Source organism: Mustela erminea, chromosome 1 (assembly GCF_009829155.1).
Source record: "Mustela erminea isolate mMusErm1 chromosome 1, mMusErm1.Pri, whole genome shotgun sequence".
In the NCBI taxonomy this organism is placed as follows: domain Eukaryota; kingdom Metazoa; phylum Chordata; class Mammalia; order Carnivora; family Mustelidae; genus Mustela; species Mustela erminea.
Window position 1 is genome coordinate 91,768,339 of NC_045614.1, and position 16,582 is coordinate 91,784,920.

The window sequence follows — 16,582 nt, forward strand, 5'->3', positions numbered from 1 at the left end:
CTCCAGGGGAGGAAATCAGCAATCAAGACATAATAGGCCTGGGGGTCATTACTTATGCGTAACAGATTTCAAATGTCACAATAAGGGCAGGCAAAGAAAAATTTGCTGGACAGCCAACATGGGCACTTTACTTATACTATTTTGTGTTAATTTTGCCCTCAGAACACCTCGAAAGTGAAGGTATTATGGGTACCATTTTACAGATAAGGAAACTGAAGTTCAGCAAGGTAAAGTAGGAGCTTGCTTAAGGAACCTTGGCAAGTAAATGGCTGAGCTACATTTGAATGTTGAAGTCCGTGCTCCACCCATCATACCAGGCTGCTCCAACTGAGGGTCTGGGAATAGAACAGAAAAGCAGCCCAAGCTTCAACTTAGAGACTCACTGAGGACTCACATATGGAGTTGTGCAGCTGGGACTATGTCGAGGGAAGATCCCTGCTCCAGGCCAGAGCAGAAGACCTACAGTGAGGATGAGGGAGAAGCTGCCTTCAGATGGCATCAGGATGCGTGGCCCATCAGCCATGAGCTGTGAGACTCAGCTTGCTACTGGAAGCAGGATGCTTCCTCATTTGGGACCCTAGTTTACCCAGCATAACACATATCTTGTTCCCATTACTGCCGATCATTTTTGTTCAAAGATTTTACTTATTTTTTTTGAGAGAGAGAGAGAGTGATAGAACATGAGCTGGGGGAGGGGCAGAGGAATGAACAGGCTCCATCCCAGGACTCCAACATTATGACCTGAACCAAAGTCAGACACTTAACCGACTGAGCCACCCAAGTTTGCCATTCTACTACCATAGGTTATAAACACCAACATTTAACAGGCTAAATTCTGAGCAAGTATCCTCCCACCACTTACAGCCCTGTAGGCAAGTGTCTGTTTCATATGGGGAGGAACTGAGTCTCGGCTGCAGAGGAGGTGGCCCGAGGGAGGGAGTCCCCATTCCCAAGGACTGCCTGACTCCAGAACACCACTCAGGGTGGTACATTTAATAAAACGCATTTGTTCCTGATTGCCTTGCATAATTCAAACCTAAAGTTCCCGTAGGAATACATTTGAAATAGGAGCTGCTTTTCAAACTTTTCCCATGAAGTGAGATTTCTGGTTATTTTCATTCGCACATGTTAGCATAGCACATGCCCATGCTGCACTGGTACCCACTGCACAGGCCCAGATAGATGCCATGATGTGGCTCCTGGGCCGAAGTCCTCTTCATCCCACCTCCTGACCCCAGGAAGATGCCCTGAAGGTGGCTCAGCCCTAAGCACTTCCAGCTGCGGCTCTGACCCTGGCCAGAGTAAGGAAGACTGCTGTGCCTGTTTGTCCAAATAGAATTTACACAGATGAAATGAGCAACAACACTAAAAAAAGTTAATTTTCCTGGTCTGTGGTTCCTCCCTGCAGGCTGAGAGGCCAGCTGTGGTCCCTGTCCCCATCCCCTTCAGTTCCCTCTCCGTGGAGTTTGGCTAAGAGAACTGAGGTCAAGGAGGGAATGGCAGAGTGTGTCCCTCCCAGCAGGGAGGATCATGGTGGGCTGAACTCCGGCCAATGGACTATCCCTAACAAGGAGCGGAGTGATTGCTTTCAGAGGCCCGCCCATCTCTGACCACCCTCTGTGGTGGCTGCTCTGTGCGGAGCAAATGCCGTTGGTATGTGGCTCACGCTATGGGCAGCCAATCCACCAACCCACAGTGTGTGATGCCTGGCAGGATGCCCTTCCCTCAGCTTGGCCTCAATGCCCCAGGCTCCTAGCTGGTTTCATTAACCCAGTCCTCATGCTGCTGAGGAAGGGGTCTAGAGTGAGCTTGGCACGGGGCTGTCTGGATGGAAGCCAGCAATGTCCGACTCTCCTTCAGAGCTGGCCTCAAATCCCTTGTCTAGACTGAGGAGGGAAAAGAGCATGGCAGGACACCTAGATTTGGGTCTATCTTCCTCCTGGACCTACTTGAAGAAGGATTCAGTCTCTACATAGTCCAAATAGATACAAGGCCACAAGACATTCATGAGAAAAGATGAGTTCACTGGTGATTTACAGGGTAGATTCCCATGATCAGAACCCAACAGACATTTCATCATTAGACACTGCTACTCTGGCTCCATTCTTTTTCCATTCCAGCTTCCATAACAGAAGACTCACAACCCATAAAGGAATCCCTCTGGGGCACCTGGGTGGCTCGGGCACCTGAGCATCTGCCTTTGGCTCAGGTCATGATCTTGGGGTCACAGATCAAGTCCCATGTGGGGGTCCTCGCTCAACAGGGAGTCTGCTTCTCTTTCTCCCTCTGTCCATCCCCCAGCTCATGTGTATATTCTCTCTCTCTCAAATAAATAAATAAAGTCTGAAAAAAAAAGGGAATCCTTTTTATCATTCTAAGTGATTCAACTCTTGAACCTGACCTCTAGATATGACAAAAAAAACAACAACAACACACACACACAAACAAAAAATCCAAGCCTGACATTTAAGTAAATAGGTAAAGAGGAATCAGAATCAGTTATTCCCTTAACACATCCTTTGGTGGCTCATTTATCCTCAGACATTTTTAGATCCAATACAGTGGGCCAAGGATGAGAATTTGTGGACTAGGCCTACCATTGCTGCCCATCACAAAAGCACTGCCACTTCTTACATTCTTCAAAACATGTACAAGTTTATCCCAAGCCAATAAACTATCATAAAATTAGCTCCAAAGCAGCATTGTTCCTGGGGTGCTGAGTGAATGCAAATGCAAAACCACTTTGTAACGCTATTTCCCCAACACAGACCACACAAAATTTCTACACGGGAAAAAAATCCCACTGCAAATGATCCCACAGCCAAACATTATTAAACTTATAGAAAATAATCCACCATGAACAAGAGCAAGCAAACACAAAACAGGGGAGGATTCACATTCCCAAAACTTTAGCTAAGGGGAGCCAACTGAAAAAGACTATATAAAATAAATACATTTAAAAGAATTGAAGAGACCAGAGGAAAAATAGGAATCATAAGACAATATAAAAAAATCATAAAATAGGGCAGAGATATTTGAAAAACTACCATAACTTTAGAAATTAACAAAATATATAGAGCCATTAAAATGTACAATGCAGAGTATGAGCTGAATCAGATTAAGAGAGCTGGAGGGAGACTAAGTGAACAGGAAGACGTACATGAGGAAATCACCCAGGAGGCAACTTAGATGAATTAAGTACTTGAAACTATGAAAGACGAGAGACCAGGAGGCCAAACATCAAAACATATTATGTATAACACATTTTGTAACATATGCATTAATGTATTATATATAATATGCTATATATTATATATGTTTACCTATATTTTCTGTATTTTTATATCTAATACAGTATATGGATTTTTAGAGGAAAGAATGGAGAAAATAGGGTTATGCAATATCAGGAACATTTTTGGCTGAGAGTTTTTCAGAACCAAAGGAAAACCTTAATATTCAAAAGAAATCATAACACATTGAACTTCTAAACAGGTAAGTAAAAATTAACCTATACTGAGACACCATATAGTAGACATGCAAGACCACAAAGAAGAGAGACAATCTTAAAGTCAACTGGAGAGAAAAAATGGAATTCCCAGAAAGAATGATGTTGAGACTGATGGAGAAGTCCTAATACCAGTAAGAGGAGCCAGAAGACAGAGGTATGTTACCTTCAAATCACTGAGAGGAAATAACTATGAGTTTAAAACCCTGCTTGCAGCCAAACCATAATTCAAGGACAAGGATTAAACTGACATTTTCAGACACAGACTTAAGAGATTTTCTCATTCATGAGCCCACCTGCAAGTAACGCTAATGAGTATATTTCAGGAGAAAGGAAATTAAATCAACAAGGGTAGATGAAATGCCAGAAGCAACTGTGAGCAAATAAACCAGTAAACTTGTGGGTAAATACATGTAAGTGCTGACTTATTTATAATTAACAGTGACTATAATAATAATGGGTACTAGGGGGAGGTTAAAGACAGGCAGAACAGAAGTACGGGTCAACAAAACATGGAAGACGGAAGAGGACAGCGAGTAGTAAAACATCTCAGCACCCTTACTTTGTTCTGTTGGAGAATAAAGACATTCATCAGCTTTAGGGATTGTGAAGTCATAGGTCAGTGTTAAAATGTAAGGGCAAGGGTGAGGCATACTGTGTTCATGGACTGGCAGACTCCATAAACATGTCCAGTATCTCCAAATTGATCTATGAATTTAATGCAATTCTAAATAAAAATTCCAGAAGCATTTTTTTAGGTAGAGACAAGCTGATTATAAAGTTTTTATGGGGAGGCAAATGAATAAGAATAGATAGAACAATTTTGAAAAAAGAAGAAGAAAGTTGGAGGAACCATAGTATCCAATTTTAAGTCTCAACTACAAAGTTGCAGTAATCATGACAGTGTGAGAGTGGGAAAGAACAGACACAGAGACTAATGGAAAGGAACAGAAAGTCTAGAAAAAGACCCACATGAGTATAATCAATTGATTTTTAATAATGATGTAAAAATATTAAGTGGAGAAAAGGTAGTCTTTTATTTTTTTAGATTTGATTTATTTATTTGAGAGAGAGAGCACAAGCAGAGGGGACACCAGGCAGAGGGAAAAGCAGGCTCCTACCTGAGTAGGGAGCCCAATGCAGGGCTTGATCCCAGGACCCTGGGATCATGACCTAAGCAGAAGGCGGACGCTTAACTGACTGAGCCACCCAGGTACCCCAAAAGATAATCTTTTTGGTGAATGATGCTAAAACAATTTAACATCCATATGCAATAAGAAGAAAAAGAATCTTATAGAAAATTAACTCAAATTAATCATAGATCTAAATTTAAGTGGGAAGCTATAAAATTTAAGGGGAAAAAAAAAACATGCATAGGAGAAAATCTTCCTGACCTGGAACTAATCAGAGTTCTTAAATGTGCACCAAAAGCATAATCTATTAAAGAAAAAAGAATTATAAGTTGTATTTCATCAAAATGAAAAACTTTTGCTTTGCAAATGACAGTTTTAAAAGAATATAAAAGATAAGCTAAGACCTGGGAGAAAATATTTGCAAATCTTCTACCCAATAAAGAATTTGTATCCAGAATTTATAAAGAACACTGAAACTGAGCAAGAAAACAGATAATCCAATTACAAAATGGACAGAAGGCTTGAACAGACACCTTCCCAAAGAGAACACATGCATGACAAATAAACACATGAAAAGATGTTCAACATCATAAACTTATATTTATAAAAGACACCCCCAGACACAAATATTTATAGCAGCTCTACTTGTACTTGGTACAAACTGGAAACAATTCAAAAGTCTTTCAATGGATGAAAAGGTGAACTGTGGTATATCCATACAACAGAATACTATTCGGCAATAAAAATGAACTACTGATACATGCACCAACTTCAGTGAATTTCAAAGGCCTATGGCCCAGGGAAGAATCCAGTCTCAAGATATTACCTGCCTGATGTTGCCATTTCTATGTCATTCTCAAAGCTACAAAACCATAGTGATGGAAATGGGCTAGTGGTTGAGGTGGCTGGGGAGAGTGTGACCATGCAGGAATAGCACAATGGACGTGTTGGAGCGATGGATCTGCTCTGTATTCTGATTGTGGTGGCTACCCAAATTTATAAATGTGTTCAAATTTATAGAACAGTGTGTCATGCCCCCCAAAAGTCAATCTTACTCTCTAATAATTTTTAACTAATAATGTATAACTTCTAAACCTGTAGAAGAAAAAAAGATAAGGCTAAAGAAATAAGACACAGGGGTGTCTGGGTGGCTCAGTGGGTTAAGCCTCTGCCTGCAGCTCAGGTCATGATCTCAGGGTCCTGAGATCACTGCATATCAGTATGTTTTTCTTCTTTCTAGTGTTATGTCTTATTTCTTTTTTTTTAAGACTTTATTTATTTATTTGACAGAAAGAGAGATCACAAATAGGCAGAGAGGCAGGCAGAGAGGGGGGGGAAGCAGGCTCCCCGCTGAACAGAGAGCCAGATATGGATCCCAGGACCCTGAGACCATGACCTGAGCTGTAGGCAGAGGCTTAACCCACTGAGCCATCCAGGCGCCCCTCCCTTCATCACTTTTTTATTTCAACAGTTATATTTTTTGTTTCTAGACGTACCAGTTCAAATAATTTTTCTTTTTATTTCTGATAATTTCCTTTTCTATGCTTTAACTCTGATTGCAGCCTTCAATTTGTATAGAAAAGTAAATCCCTCACAGGCAGCTCTTCTCAACGGATCAGACAGCTTCAACCTCCCTCGAGTTTTTTGTTCCTCTTGACACTCAGGCATTGTGGTTTATATTTTTCTGAGTGCTGTTATCTGCACTTTTAATTCTTAAAAAAAATTTTAACTTAAATTCAATTTAGTTAACATACAGTGTATTATTATTTTCAAGGGTAGAGTTTAATGGTTCATCAGTTGCATATAAAACCCCATGCTCATCACATCACATGCCCTCCTTAATACACATCACCCAATTACCCCAGCCCCTACCCATCTCACCTCCAGCAACCTGCAGTTTGCTTCCTAGAGTTAAGAATCTCTTAAGGTTTGCCTCCTTCTCTGTTTTTATCTTATTTTATTTTCCCTTCTCTTCCCCTATGTTCACCTGTTTTGTTTCTTAAACTCCAGATATGAGTGAAATCATATAGTATATATCTTTCTCTGACTGACTTGTTTTGTTCAGCATAATGCCCTTGTCTCAGTTCTTTTTTAAAAAAGAGGTGTCTGGCAGCCTAAGTGTCCATGGACAGGTACCGGGTACATAAAATGTACTGTAGCCATACAATGGCATATTATTCAGCCACAAAGAAATGAAGTTCTTGATACATGTTACAATACAGATGAACTATGAAAACATGATGCAAAATAGAATAAGCTAGATACAAAAGGACATATATTGTAGGATTCACTTACATGAAATATCTAGAATGGGCAAACTCACAGAAAGCAAATTAGAAATAACCAGATGCTGGGAAGCAAATTAGAAATAACCAGATGTTGGGGAGCAAATTAGAAATAACCAGATGCTGAGAGAGAGGAGTGGAGTATCTGTTTGGAATTGATGAAAAAAAATTGGAAATAGTGGTGATAGTTACAGAGTATTGTGAATATAATTAATGCCACTAAATGTATACTTCCTAGTTAAGATGGCAATTTTTATGTTTTCTTTTTAAGATTGTATTTATTTCAGACACAGAGAGAGAGAGCACGTGTAGGGAGAAAGAGTAGAGGCAGAAGTGGACTCCTCACTGAGGAGGGAGCCCAACATGGGCTTATTCTCAAGACTCTAGGATCATGACCTGAACCAAAGTCAGATGCTTAACTGACTGAGCCACCCAGGTGTCCCAACATTTATAATTTATATATACTATATATACTTAACCACAATTAAAAAAATAACATGAGAAGGGCTCCTGGGTGACTTAGTTGGTTAAGCCTCTGACTTAATCTCAGTTAGGTCTTGATCTCAGGGTCATGAGTTCAAGCCCTATGGTGTGAAGCCTACTTGAAAACACAGACACACAGACACACACACATACACACACACACACACACACACTCACACACACCTCCCAAAACCATAATATACCAAAACCCTGGGCTGTATACCCTAAATGGGTGAGCTGTATGGTGTGTGAATTACGTCTCAATAAAGCTGTTAAAAGAAAAAAGTGGAAAGAAGAAAAGAGGCATCTGAAGGAAAACTGATAAATCTTAATGATCAGTATGTTTAAGTGTTTGTTGTATTATTTTCTTTACTTGGCTATATTTTGATTTTTTCGTATTAAAAAATAAAATATTTTTTCAAAGAAAAGGGAACCCTTACCAGGCAATTTCATGTTACTTAATTCCTTGTTTATTACCTAGGTAAAATCCGCATACATGTCTGCCTCCCACAGGGTGTATCACTAAGAATCAGACTGTGTTATAGAAGGGGCTACTTGTCCAAGAATCGGGAGACCTGGGTCTGTCTCTCCCTAACTGACTGGCACCCTTGGGAAAGTTACTGAACAGCTTTGAGTGCCAAGTTCTCATCTCTCCCTTTCACAGGTGTCCAGAAGAATCAAATGAGATCACAGTGTAAGTGTATTGTAACCTAAAGAATGATGGACGAACATACAAATGTCAGGAAGTATTAAACACATGATTGAACACGCAGAAAATCCACAGATCTCATCGTGGGCAAAGCTTTGACCCTTTGCCAAGCCCATCACAGGCACTGCTCGAAAGCATCCCCACTTGCATGCACTGGATCATTCCTTGCAGGAAGCAGAGGGAAGTATCAGGAATCATGGGGGAGGCAAGCCACCTGCTGTACGCTGTGACCTCAGCAAGTCAGGGCTGCTCCAAAGCTCTGCATAATTCTGTACGTTTTCACTTTCAGGTGTGCTTTGGGGAGAAGCAAAACAATAAAAGCCAAGGACTCTTTCTGGGGGGAGAGGACAGCATGGCCCTAGAGTGATACCCACTACCCCAGAAGCATCCCCACCAACTTTGGCAAGATGTCCACTCCTTCCTCATTCCCTTGAAGCAGGGGTTGGGGGCCACTCACCAACGCTGGCCGCGGTGTACTGATAGGGCTCTGAGAGGAAGTGTGGGAGGGTGAGGACGAAGGCACCCAAGGCTAGGAGGAGACCCCCAATGCCGATCAGCCGTGGACGGTGCACCCGGCTGCCAAAGTAGCTGACGAAGATGATGAGGATGGCGTTGCTGATCTGCAGAGAAAGCAGAGGGGCCAGGTGAGGCCTGAGCCTTTGTGGCTACTCACACACAGAGAAGACTTGATTGTACCTGGCCCAGGAAAAGCAGGGATACAAGAGGTCACCTTGTGTCAGCCTCACCCAGAGAGCCCCACAGTGGGCCCAGGATATGCTGAGTCAGCTCTCCCCTACTGTCAGAATCCCTTCCAGCCTCAGCCTCTTGGACTAGACAAAGGAAAGTACCTAGGGACCAAGAAAACCTCATAGCCTAAATTTCAACCATCTTAGGCCCAAAACTCTTGGGGCAAAGTCCCAGGAAGCTTCCGGTTCCAGCTGGCTCCTAGGAATAGTACACACTGACTAAATGCCCTAGGGACACTGGCTGAGTAATCAGAAAAACCACCAAGCAACATGTACTGTCTCATTTCCTGATGCAACAACTCTCTTTTTGTGACAACAGTGGGACTCAGAATAGTGGGTAACTTGCCCTAGCTATGAGGTTAGGGACTACCCGAGTTTAAAGTAGCCAGTCTTAACTGGACTGGTCTACTGCCTCTTGGAGAAGTGGGTTTCTGCCCCACAGCTCTGCTACTGACTTGGCCCTGGCCCTCCTTGGGCTTACTTCCACTCCTGTCAGTGAGGGAGGAGGACTAAGACACCCCAAGCTCCTTCCCAGCTCTAAACATCAGAAACTCCACGTTCTTGGCGCTCCCTGGAATGTGTGGTCTCCGAGCCCCACCTGAGCCAGGGAAGGGAAGGGAAGACTCGGCTTAAGGAGCGAAGTCTTAAATGATAAAACCAGGTGTGGGCAGATCTTCTGACTACAACTCTGTCCAAAGAGATAATCCTCCGGCCCAGAACGTAAGCTCCTCTGGACTGGAGGAGCCCTGAATGTCAGTACCCACAGCCCTGCCCCATGCACACCACGGTCTCCTTCTGGCTAGAAAAGCAGGTGCCCCTGTCTCAGGAAATAGGAGCCAGAGTCTTGGTATGTGGCTCTTACCAAGATCACCAACTGGCCACATCTTAGTTTTCTTGCTTACCCTCTCAGCACCTTGTGATTCAGAGAACCATTCCTTCCTGAAACATTTCCTTCACTGAGTTTCCCAGACAGCACCTTCTCCTAGTTTTCTTCCCCTGGCAGTTCCTTCTCCCTTTCCTTGGCTGGTTCCTCCTTGCCTCCCTGAACTCTCAGCTCTCCCAGCTCAGGCCCTGAACCTCCGCTCTTGTCTTGGTGAACTCATCTGGTCCCATGGCTTTCCATGTTCTGTGTGTGCTCCTAATTCTCACAGGCTTAGCACACCCAAACCTCATGCCTCCTCACCGACCTGAAAACCTGGGCTCCCACCCCAGTCCTCGTCATCTCCGTAAACGGCATCTGCATCCTACCAATGGCTCAACAAAACACCTGAGCGTCATCCCTGACGGCTCGGTCATCAGCCACATACCGCCGTCAGCTAGTCCACTGAATGGACGTTCAACGACCACCTGGACGCTGCTTCTCTCCACCTCTCTCCCTACCTCCTGGTCTGAGCCATTGCCGTCTCCTCCCTGAACTTCTCACAGCGGCCTCCTCCCTGGGCCCCCTGCCTCCACTCTTGCCTCCCTGCAGCCTATGCTCCACCCAGCAGCCAGAGGGGTCCTGCTGACACATCAAGCCACTTTCCCTCTGTTCAAACCCCAAACAGTAAAGGCAAAATCTGCCCCAGAGCCTCCACAGCCCTACGGAGCCAGTTCCCCTGCCCCATGAAGGCTCTGATCTGCTCCCCTCCGTCCCTCCCCTTCACTCCGCCCCAGCTGCTCTCCGCCCCAGCTGCTCTCCTAGCTGCACACACGCACCCTCCTCAGGGCCTTTGTACTTGCTGCCCCCTTCTCTTACTTGTCCACAGGGCTCCTGGACATCTAACCTACTTTAGACCTATGCTCACATGGAAACTTCTCATGTAGGGCCTCTCTGAAAAATGAGGGGGTGGTGGTGGATGAAATGGGTGAAGGTCCTCAAAAGGTACAAAATCCCAGTTATAAGAGAAGTAGCTACTGGGATGTGATGTCCAGCATGGTGACAACAGTTAATAACACTGTCCTCTTTATTTGAAAGTGGCCAAGAGAGTAGATCTTAAAAATTCTCATCAGAAGAAAAAAAGCTGTAACTACGTGAGGTGCTGGATGTTAACTAGACTCATTGTGGCGCTCATTTTGCAATATATACCAAGGTCCAATCGTTATGTTGTATACCTGAAACTAATATTATATTGAATGTCAATTATATCTCAATAAAAAGGAGGTAAGTATAACTTATCTTTATAATAATTAAATATCACTTATAATTTAAGTTCTATTTAAATATATTTATAATTTAAGTTCTATTTAAATATTTTTATAATTTAAATAGTTATTTCAAATATAGCCACCATTGCCCTCTGTGACTTTATTTTTCTTCATGGCACTTGTTGTAGTCTGATCTACCAAGTTTTATTTATTTCTATAAAAAAAAGTTACATTTATCACTAGGATGATATATGAGCAGAGGGTTCTCTCTGTTCATTCCTGCCTCCCTGTGCCTAGAGCAGTGTTTGACACATAGTTGGTGCTTTTGAAATATTTGTTGAATAAGTGAATGAATGAACAAATGATGGGCTTTTTTAAGAGGACACAGTTGCTCGGAAGACCCCTCCTTTGTCACCAAGAGTAAGACTGTTTATAAAACACAAAGAAAGGGGGAGTGAAGGTGTGTGGGGGGAGGGGAGTAACCCAGCCTGATCCAGGGGGTTGCTCCAGCCCCTGGCCAGATATCACTCTAGGAGATTCTGAAACGCATTCCTGGAAGCAAAGCATTATTCTTAAGCTTCTTAGATTTTATCTCTCCATGTTCTTATTTCTCTATCATTTTTTAAAGACATGATTGTGTCGGACTATACCAGCTAAGCTAACTGAAGCTGACTTTAAAAGGTCTGGGTGAGGGATGGCAGGGTGCCCCAAAGGGGGAGGAAGACCTGGGTAACCCAGGCCCCACCCAGCTGGATTGGCCCTTCCAGCACTCCCAGGCCATGTGCTCGTTTCTCAGCGGGAAGTAGGACCTCCGCAGCTGTTATGGTGGATGCTGGCTTAAGTCCTTGGTCCCCAAACTTTTCTTTAGCAGTGGAGTCCCTTTGCAAAAACAGTTTTAACATAACATAGCATAACATAACATAACATAACATAACATAACATAACATAAACATAACATAACAAACATATATTATGCTATATGATACAATGTAATATAATATGATATGACACAATATAATATATCATTTTATAGATACACATGAAGCTGTTCTAGCTGAGGAGAGGAGGGCCTCTATAGTCCATGCCTCAGCCTCTCAGCCCCTCTACCACCCAAGCTCCATTGTAACACATCCCTGCCCATCAGTGTCCCCAATCCAGGGGCCCCAGGCAAACTGGTGGGAGACATTAAGGATGGGGCCTCAAGGGCTCCCTCCGATTTTGTCTGCTCTGGCCTGGCCTTTAGCAGTGGGCAGGAGAAGCAGCTGCTTCACTGGGCAAGATGCCTGTGTCTTCTCGCATCAGCCATCTCCTCATCTTGCTGCTGACCCTTTGTACCCAGCCCTCCTCTCCCCTTCACTCACCCATCAGCCTGGAAAGCTCTGAGACTGGGCAGCAGCCTGATTCTAATATGATACTGATTAGCAGTGTGCTTAGAACACCATGTTGAGAAGAGTCAGAACCTGGACTCAGCTGGAAAGACGACTGGTTGATTAGTGACACCTGCCAGGGATAGGACTGCAGTGACCCAAATATTAGAGATTCTGTCTCCCCTCCATGAGTGAGGACGATGTGTGCCAGGGGCATTATTAAAGTCATAGGCCAGCCCAAGGAGGGACAGTCCGTGGAGGGTTACCAGGTCCCTGTGCTGTGGTCCGCATTGTGTGGGAGCTGGCCAAGTGGCAGGAGCACAGCGTATGTGGGGGCATCACCAGGAAGCCGAGACATGGATGCACAGACAGAGACACACGTGTATACACACACACATACACACACACTAAAACATACAAACATAGACAAAAAGCAGTGGCTCTGGGAGGGAGCTCAGAGGAGAGGGCTTGAGGCCAGCAGGAGTGACTGATGGGCCACAGGGCTGCAGCTGGGCAAGTACCTGCATGTCCCAGGTGCAGAGACAACCCATGTTGGGGGGTGCGTACAGAGATTCTGGCCATGTGTTTGGGGCAGAGCAGGGCTGTGGACAAGGGAGTGAGGAGGACTGGTAGAAGCAGTGGGTTGGGGTTCAGAGGGGGGCCTTAGCATGGGGGCCATCAGCCAGACCTGGGCTCAGACCCTGGCTGCCCTGTATGTGTGGCTGTGGCCAGCCTCGATGGGGCAATCAGGCTTTAGCTGTAAGCTTCCTCATCTAGAACCACGACTAGGCAGAGATGTCCCCACTCCTAGGACCTCGAGGGGGATCTGGCCCAGGGCAGGGGCTCCTGAGGGCACTGTGTGTAGGCCACTGAGAGTGAAGGAGTAAAGGGCAAAGGCGTATTTCCAGCTGGGAGCAGGACTGGGGATGGGGAAATAGAAAGGGGCCAGCTAGAAGGCTCCCCCCCACCTTTTTTTTATGGCTCTGTCTTAGAAGCTGGCCTGGTGGAGGCCGGGCTTTAAATTATATCAACCTGAATTTCACTAAGATGGAATTCTGCTCTGGGAGGGAGAGGCTGTGCCTCCATCCCCAAAGAGTGGGCCTTGTAGAAAGAGAAGAGAGAAGCTAGGCCAGGGAGACACATTGCTTCACGTGGAACGACCAGGTTACAGCCACAACAGAGGGGGCTCTCCTCTGCCTCCTCCTCCCTGGTTTCCAGTGACTCCCAGCTGACCCTGCCCTCTGACCCCCCACTCCTGATCTCTGGGGCCACCCCATCTTCCTCTAACTCTGATATGCGGTCACTGAGGGACAGTGTGAAATCCCCGTTGCTGGGATGTCACAGAGAGCTGACCTTGTTTGGAAGTCAAGGCCACTGCGGGGCTCTGGCTCCTGTGATCCTCCTAAGAGAGGAGCTACGGGGCTCGGGGCTGCGTCTCCACCCGCACGCCTAAGACTCATCTACCCGTGGACCACGGATGAGCAGAGGCCACGTAACCTTGTGCGTGGTCACAGAACTCAATGAGATAGACGCAGAGTTGGGAGGCAGACGGCCCCACAGAGCCGGGGCAAGCCACGGCACACGCTCAGCCCCAGTGCCCCCATCTGTCGGGTGGGGCGAGGAGAGCACTTGCTCACACGGCTGCAGTAACTGGGCCCCAGAGTCCGGCGCTGCCAGAGGCTCTTTGCTCAGTGCCCAGGGCAGGGAAACCTCAGGAAATGCAGCGGCCACCACACCGGCCCCATCTAGCAGTCCCTGTTCCCCATGTGTACCTCCCAGCTCCCCGTTTCCCTGCCCCTCCCAGAGCCCCCAGCTGAACTCTGGATCGGGGAGGGGGTGCACAAGTGGGGTCTGAGGGACCAGAACCTCCTGCTTACCTCATTCAAGCTGGAAATGAGCCCCGAGGAGGAACTGGAGAGCCCGAAGCGCTTCTCGATGGTGGTGAGGCAGCTCTTGAAGTAGGCGCTGTAGAGGAGCTGGCAGAGCTGCAGGAGGCCATGGCAGAGCACGAACACCTGTGGGAGGAGATACGGGCTGCTGAGGCCTCCAGATAGCCAGCCCCGGCCACAACCTTGGCCTTCCACTGTGGGACCTCGGAGCAGGGAGGCTAGAAGTCTGGCCTATTTCCTCACCTGTTATGTGGGAACACTCCCATCATGGGATGGTCTTGAGGGTGAAACAATATCAGGGTTACACCTGTGATTTATACCCCACTCCAAGGACTGGCTCAGTGCCGTCCACCATTCCCTTCATTCCTGCCATTCACATCCGGTCAGCATAAACGGCCTAGCAGGACCACGGTGCTGGAGAAGCACCCCCAAGACAGGGGCCTGACTCACCAGCCCCACATCCAGGGGCACTTAGCACTGAGGAGTGCCCTCACTGCACCGCCGAGCCCAGCGGGCACTGCTTTGCCCTCTCTCCAATGTCCTGGGCGGCCTGGAAGTGATGCTCCAGCCAGTGCAGCTCACTCCCAGGGGCACAATAAGCCGTGGGTCACATTGCTTCACTCCTCTTGACCTGTCCTCCATTCCCCTCTCCAGCATCAGCACCCATTCTCTGAGGCTCACCTCTAATTCACCGTGATGGTGCAAACTACCCGGTTCGAATGGCTACCCCCCAGTCCACCTCTCATCTGGGGTGTCTGTGGTTGTGCTTGCTTCTCTTGCATGGACGATAGGGGTCCCAGGAAGGCCCCAGGCCATTGTCCCTGCATCCCACCCCGCCCCATAAGCCTGTCCCTGTGGGTCTGAGTGAATGTGAATGTGAGTTTTGGGTTGATGGGACAGATACACAGCTGCGAGGGTGGACAGCGGTTTGTAGCATCTGGAGCTGGCTCCAGGCTGAGCTCTGGGATTTCCTGGGTTCTAGGCTGGTGTGCTGGGCCAAAGCAAGCTCAGAGCCAGGAGCCCCATATCCCTGAGCTCCCCTGTGAGGTACCCCTTTCTGGAGACTGCACTTTTCCTTCAGGGAAGGGTGGGGTGCCCTTACGTTTCATGGCCTGCCAAAGTTCTTCTCCTAATTGAAGGCCTGGCATCTTAGGACAGCTATTGGGGCTCCACCTTCATTTCCGTTTCCTTGCACAGCTGAGCCCACCCCGTGTGCAGGGGCCTCTCTCCAGGCTATGGGATCAGAGCTGACTTTCCCTCTCCTACCTGCCAGGGCAGAGCCTTTGTGAGGCCAGCCTGGGGCTTCTGACGGCCCGGCACTGGCTGCCTGCCCATGCATCAGGCTCACAGTTTCCAAATCCAAGGAGGCCGTTACACCCACAAAACCACATGCCTCTCCCGATTGCCTCCTGCCTGAGCCCGCAGCCACCTAGCTCCTCACCAGGGACAGAAGGAAGCCTGCCCATCTGCAGGGGGAGGGAGCACTCCCTCCCTGCCTCCCTAGGGAGCCTTTGCTCTGCTTCCCCTCATATATTGGCATTCTTGAGATTTTATGATAAAGGTGTTTTTGAAAACTAGTTCCCTGTCTTTTACAAATGGGGAAACTTAAGTCCAGAGAGGGGGATCCCACGTGCCTGCCCAGCATCCTGCACACAGTCAGCCCTCTGGGCTTAGAGGCCAGGCACTGGAGATGCCTGGGTGGACCAGTCTGGGGCTGCCTCTCACTCCACCGAGCTCCCTTAGCCATTTCCCGCCCTCTTGGGCCCCAGATTTCCCTGTGAGGTAATTGGGCTAAATTGGTGGCTCTTAACTCAGTTTTGATCCATAATCACCTGGTGGGAGGTGGTGGTGTCTTTGAAATCTAGAAGTCAAACCCAGGCCTCTGAATCAAAATTAGGGGAAGCCCCCTGATTTCTCGCCAGCGCCTGTCCTACTGGCCCTGTGCTATGCAAGCGGGTCCTGCCTCATCCCCAACCCACCTCTCTCCCTGGATTACTGCAGCCATCTCTCATTGGCATCCTGTCTGCCCCCTTAAAACCCTGCATCCCACCACCCCAGAGACAGCTTTCTCAAACTCAAATGCAAGCAGGCTGTCCCTCAATTAACATTGCTCACTGCCCCCTGCCCCCATTCCCTATAAGATAAAAACTCATGTCTTCGGTACAGTATTGAAGATGCTACAGATCCTAGACCTTGTCTGTCTCCAGCTCCATGCCTTGCTGTGGCTGTGTTTCACGAAGACTGGCTACACCTGTATTTCCTGTCCTACATGCATCTCTTCCAGTGTGACAATGACATTCCTTCATCAAGAGGTGGGGTCTCTGTTCCCTTGCCTTCA

General features: G+C 46.8%; 1 protein-coding gene across 1 annotated transcript in view; it reads right to left on the reverse strand.

Moving 5' to 3' along the window:
• Positions 1–16,582, reverse strand: part of SLCO2A1 (solute carrier organic anion transporter family member 2A1) — a 78,454-nt gene that overhangs the window by 28,143 nt on the left and 33,729 nt on the right. Inside the window, exons 2-3 of the mRNA XM_032333481.1 lie at positions 14,233–14,370; positions 8,573–8,735 (exon numbers count right to left, since the gene is read on the reverse strand). Coding sequence (XP_032189372.1) covers positions 8,573–8,735; positions 14,233–14,370 — 301 coding nt within the window. The remainder of the gene's footprint in view (positions 1–8,572; positions 8,736–14,232; positions 14,371–16,582) is intronic.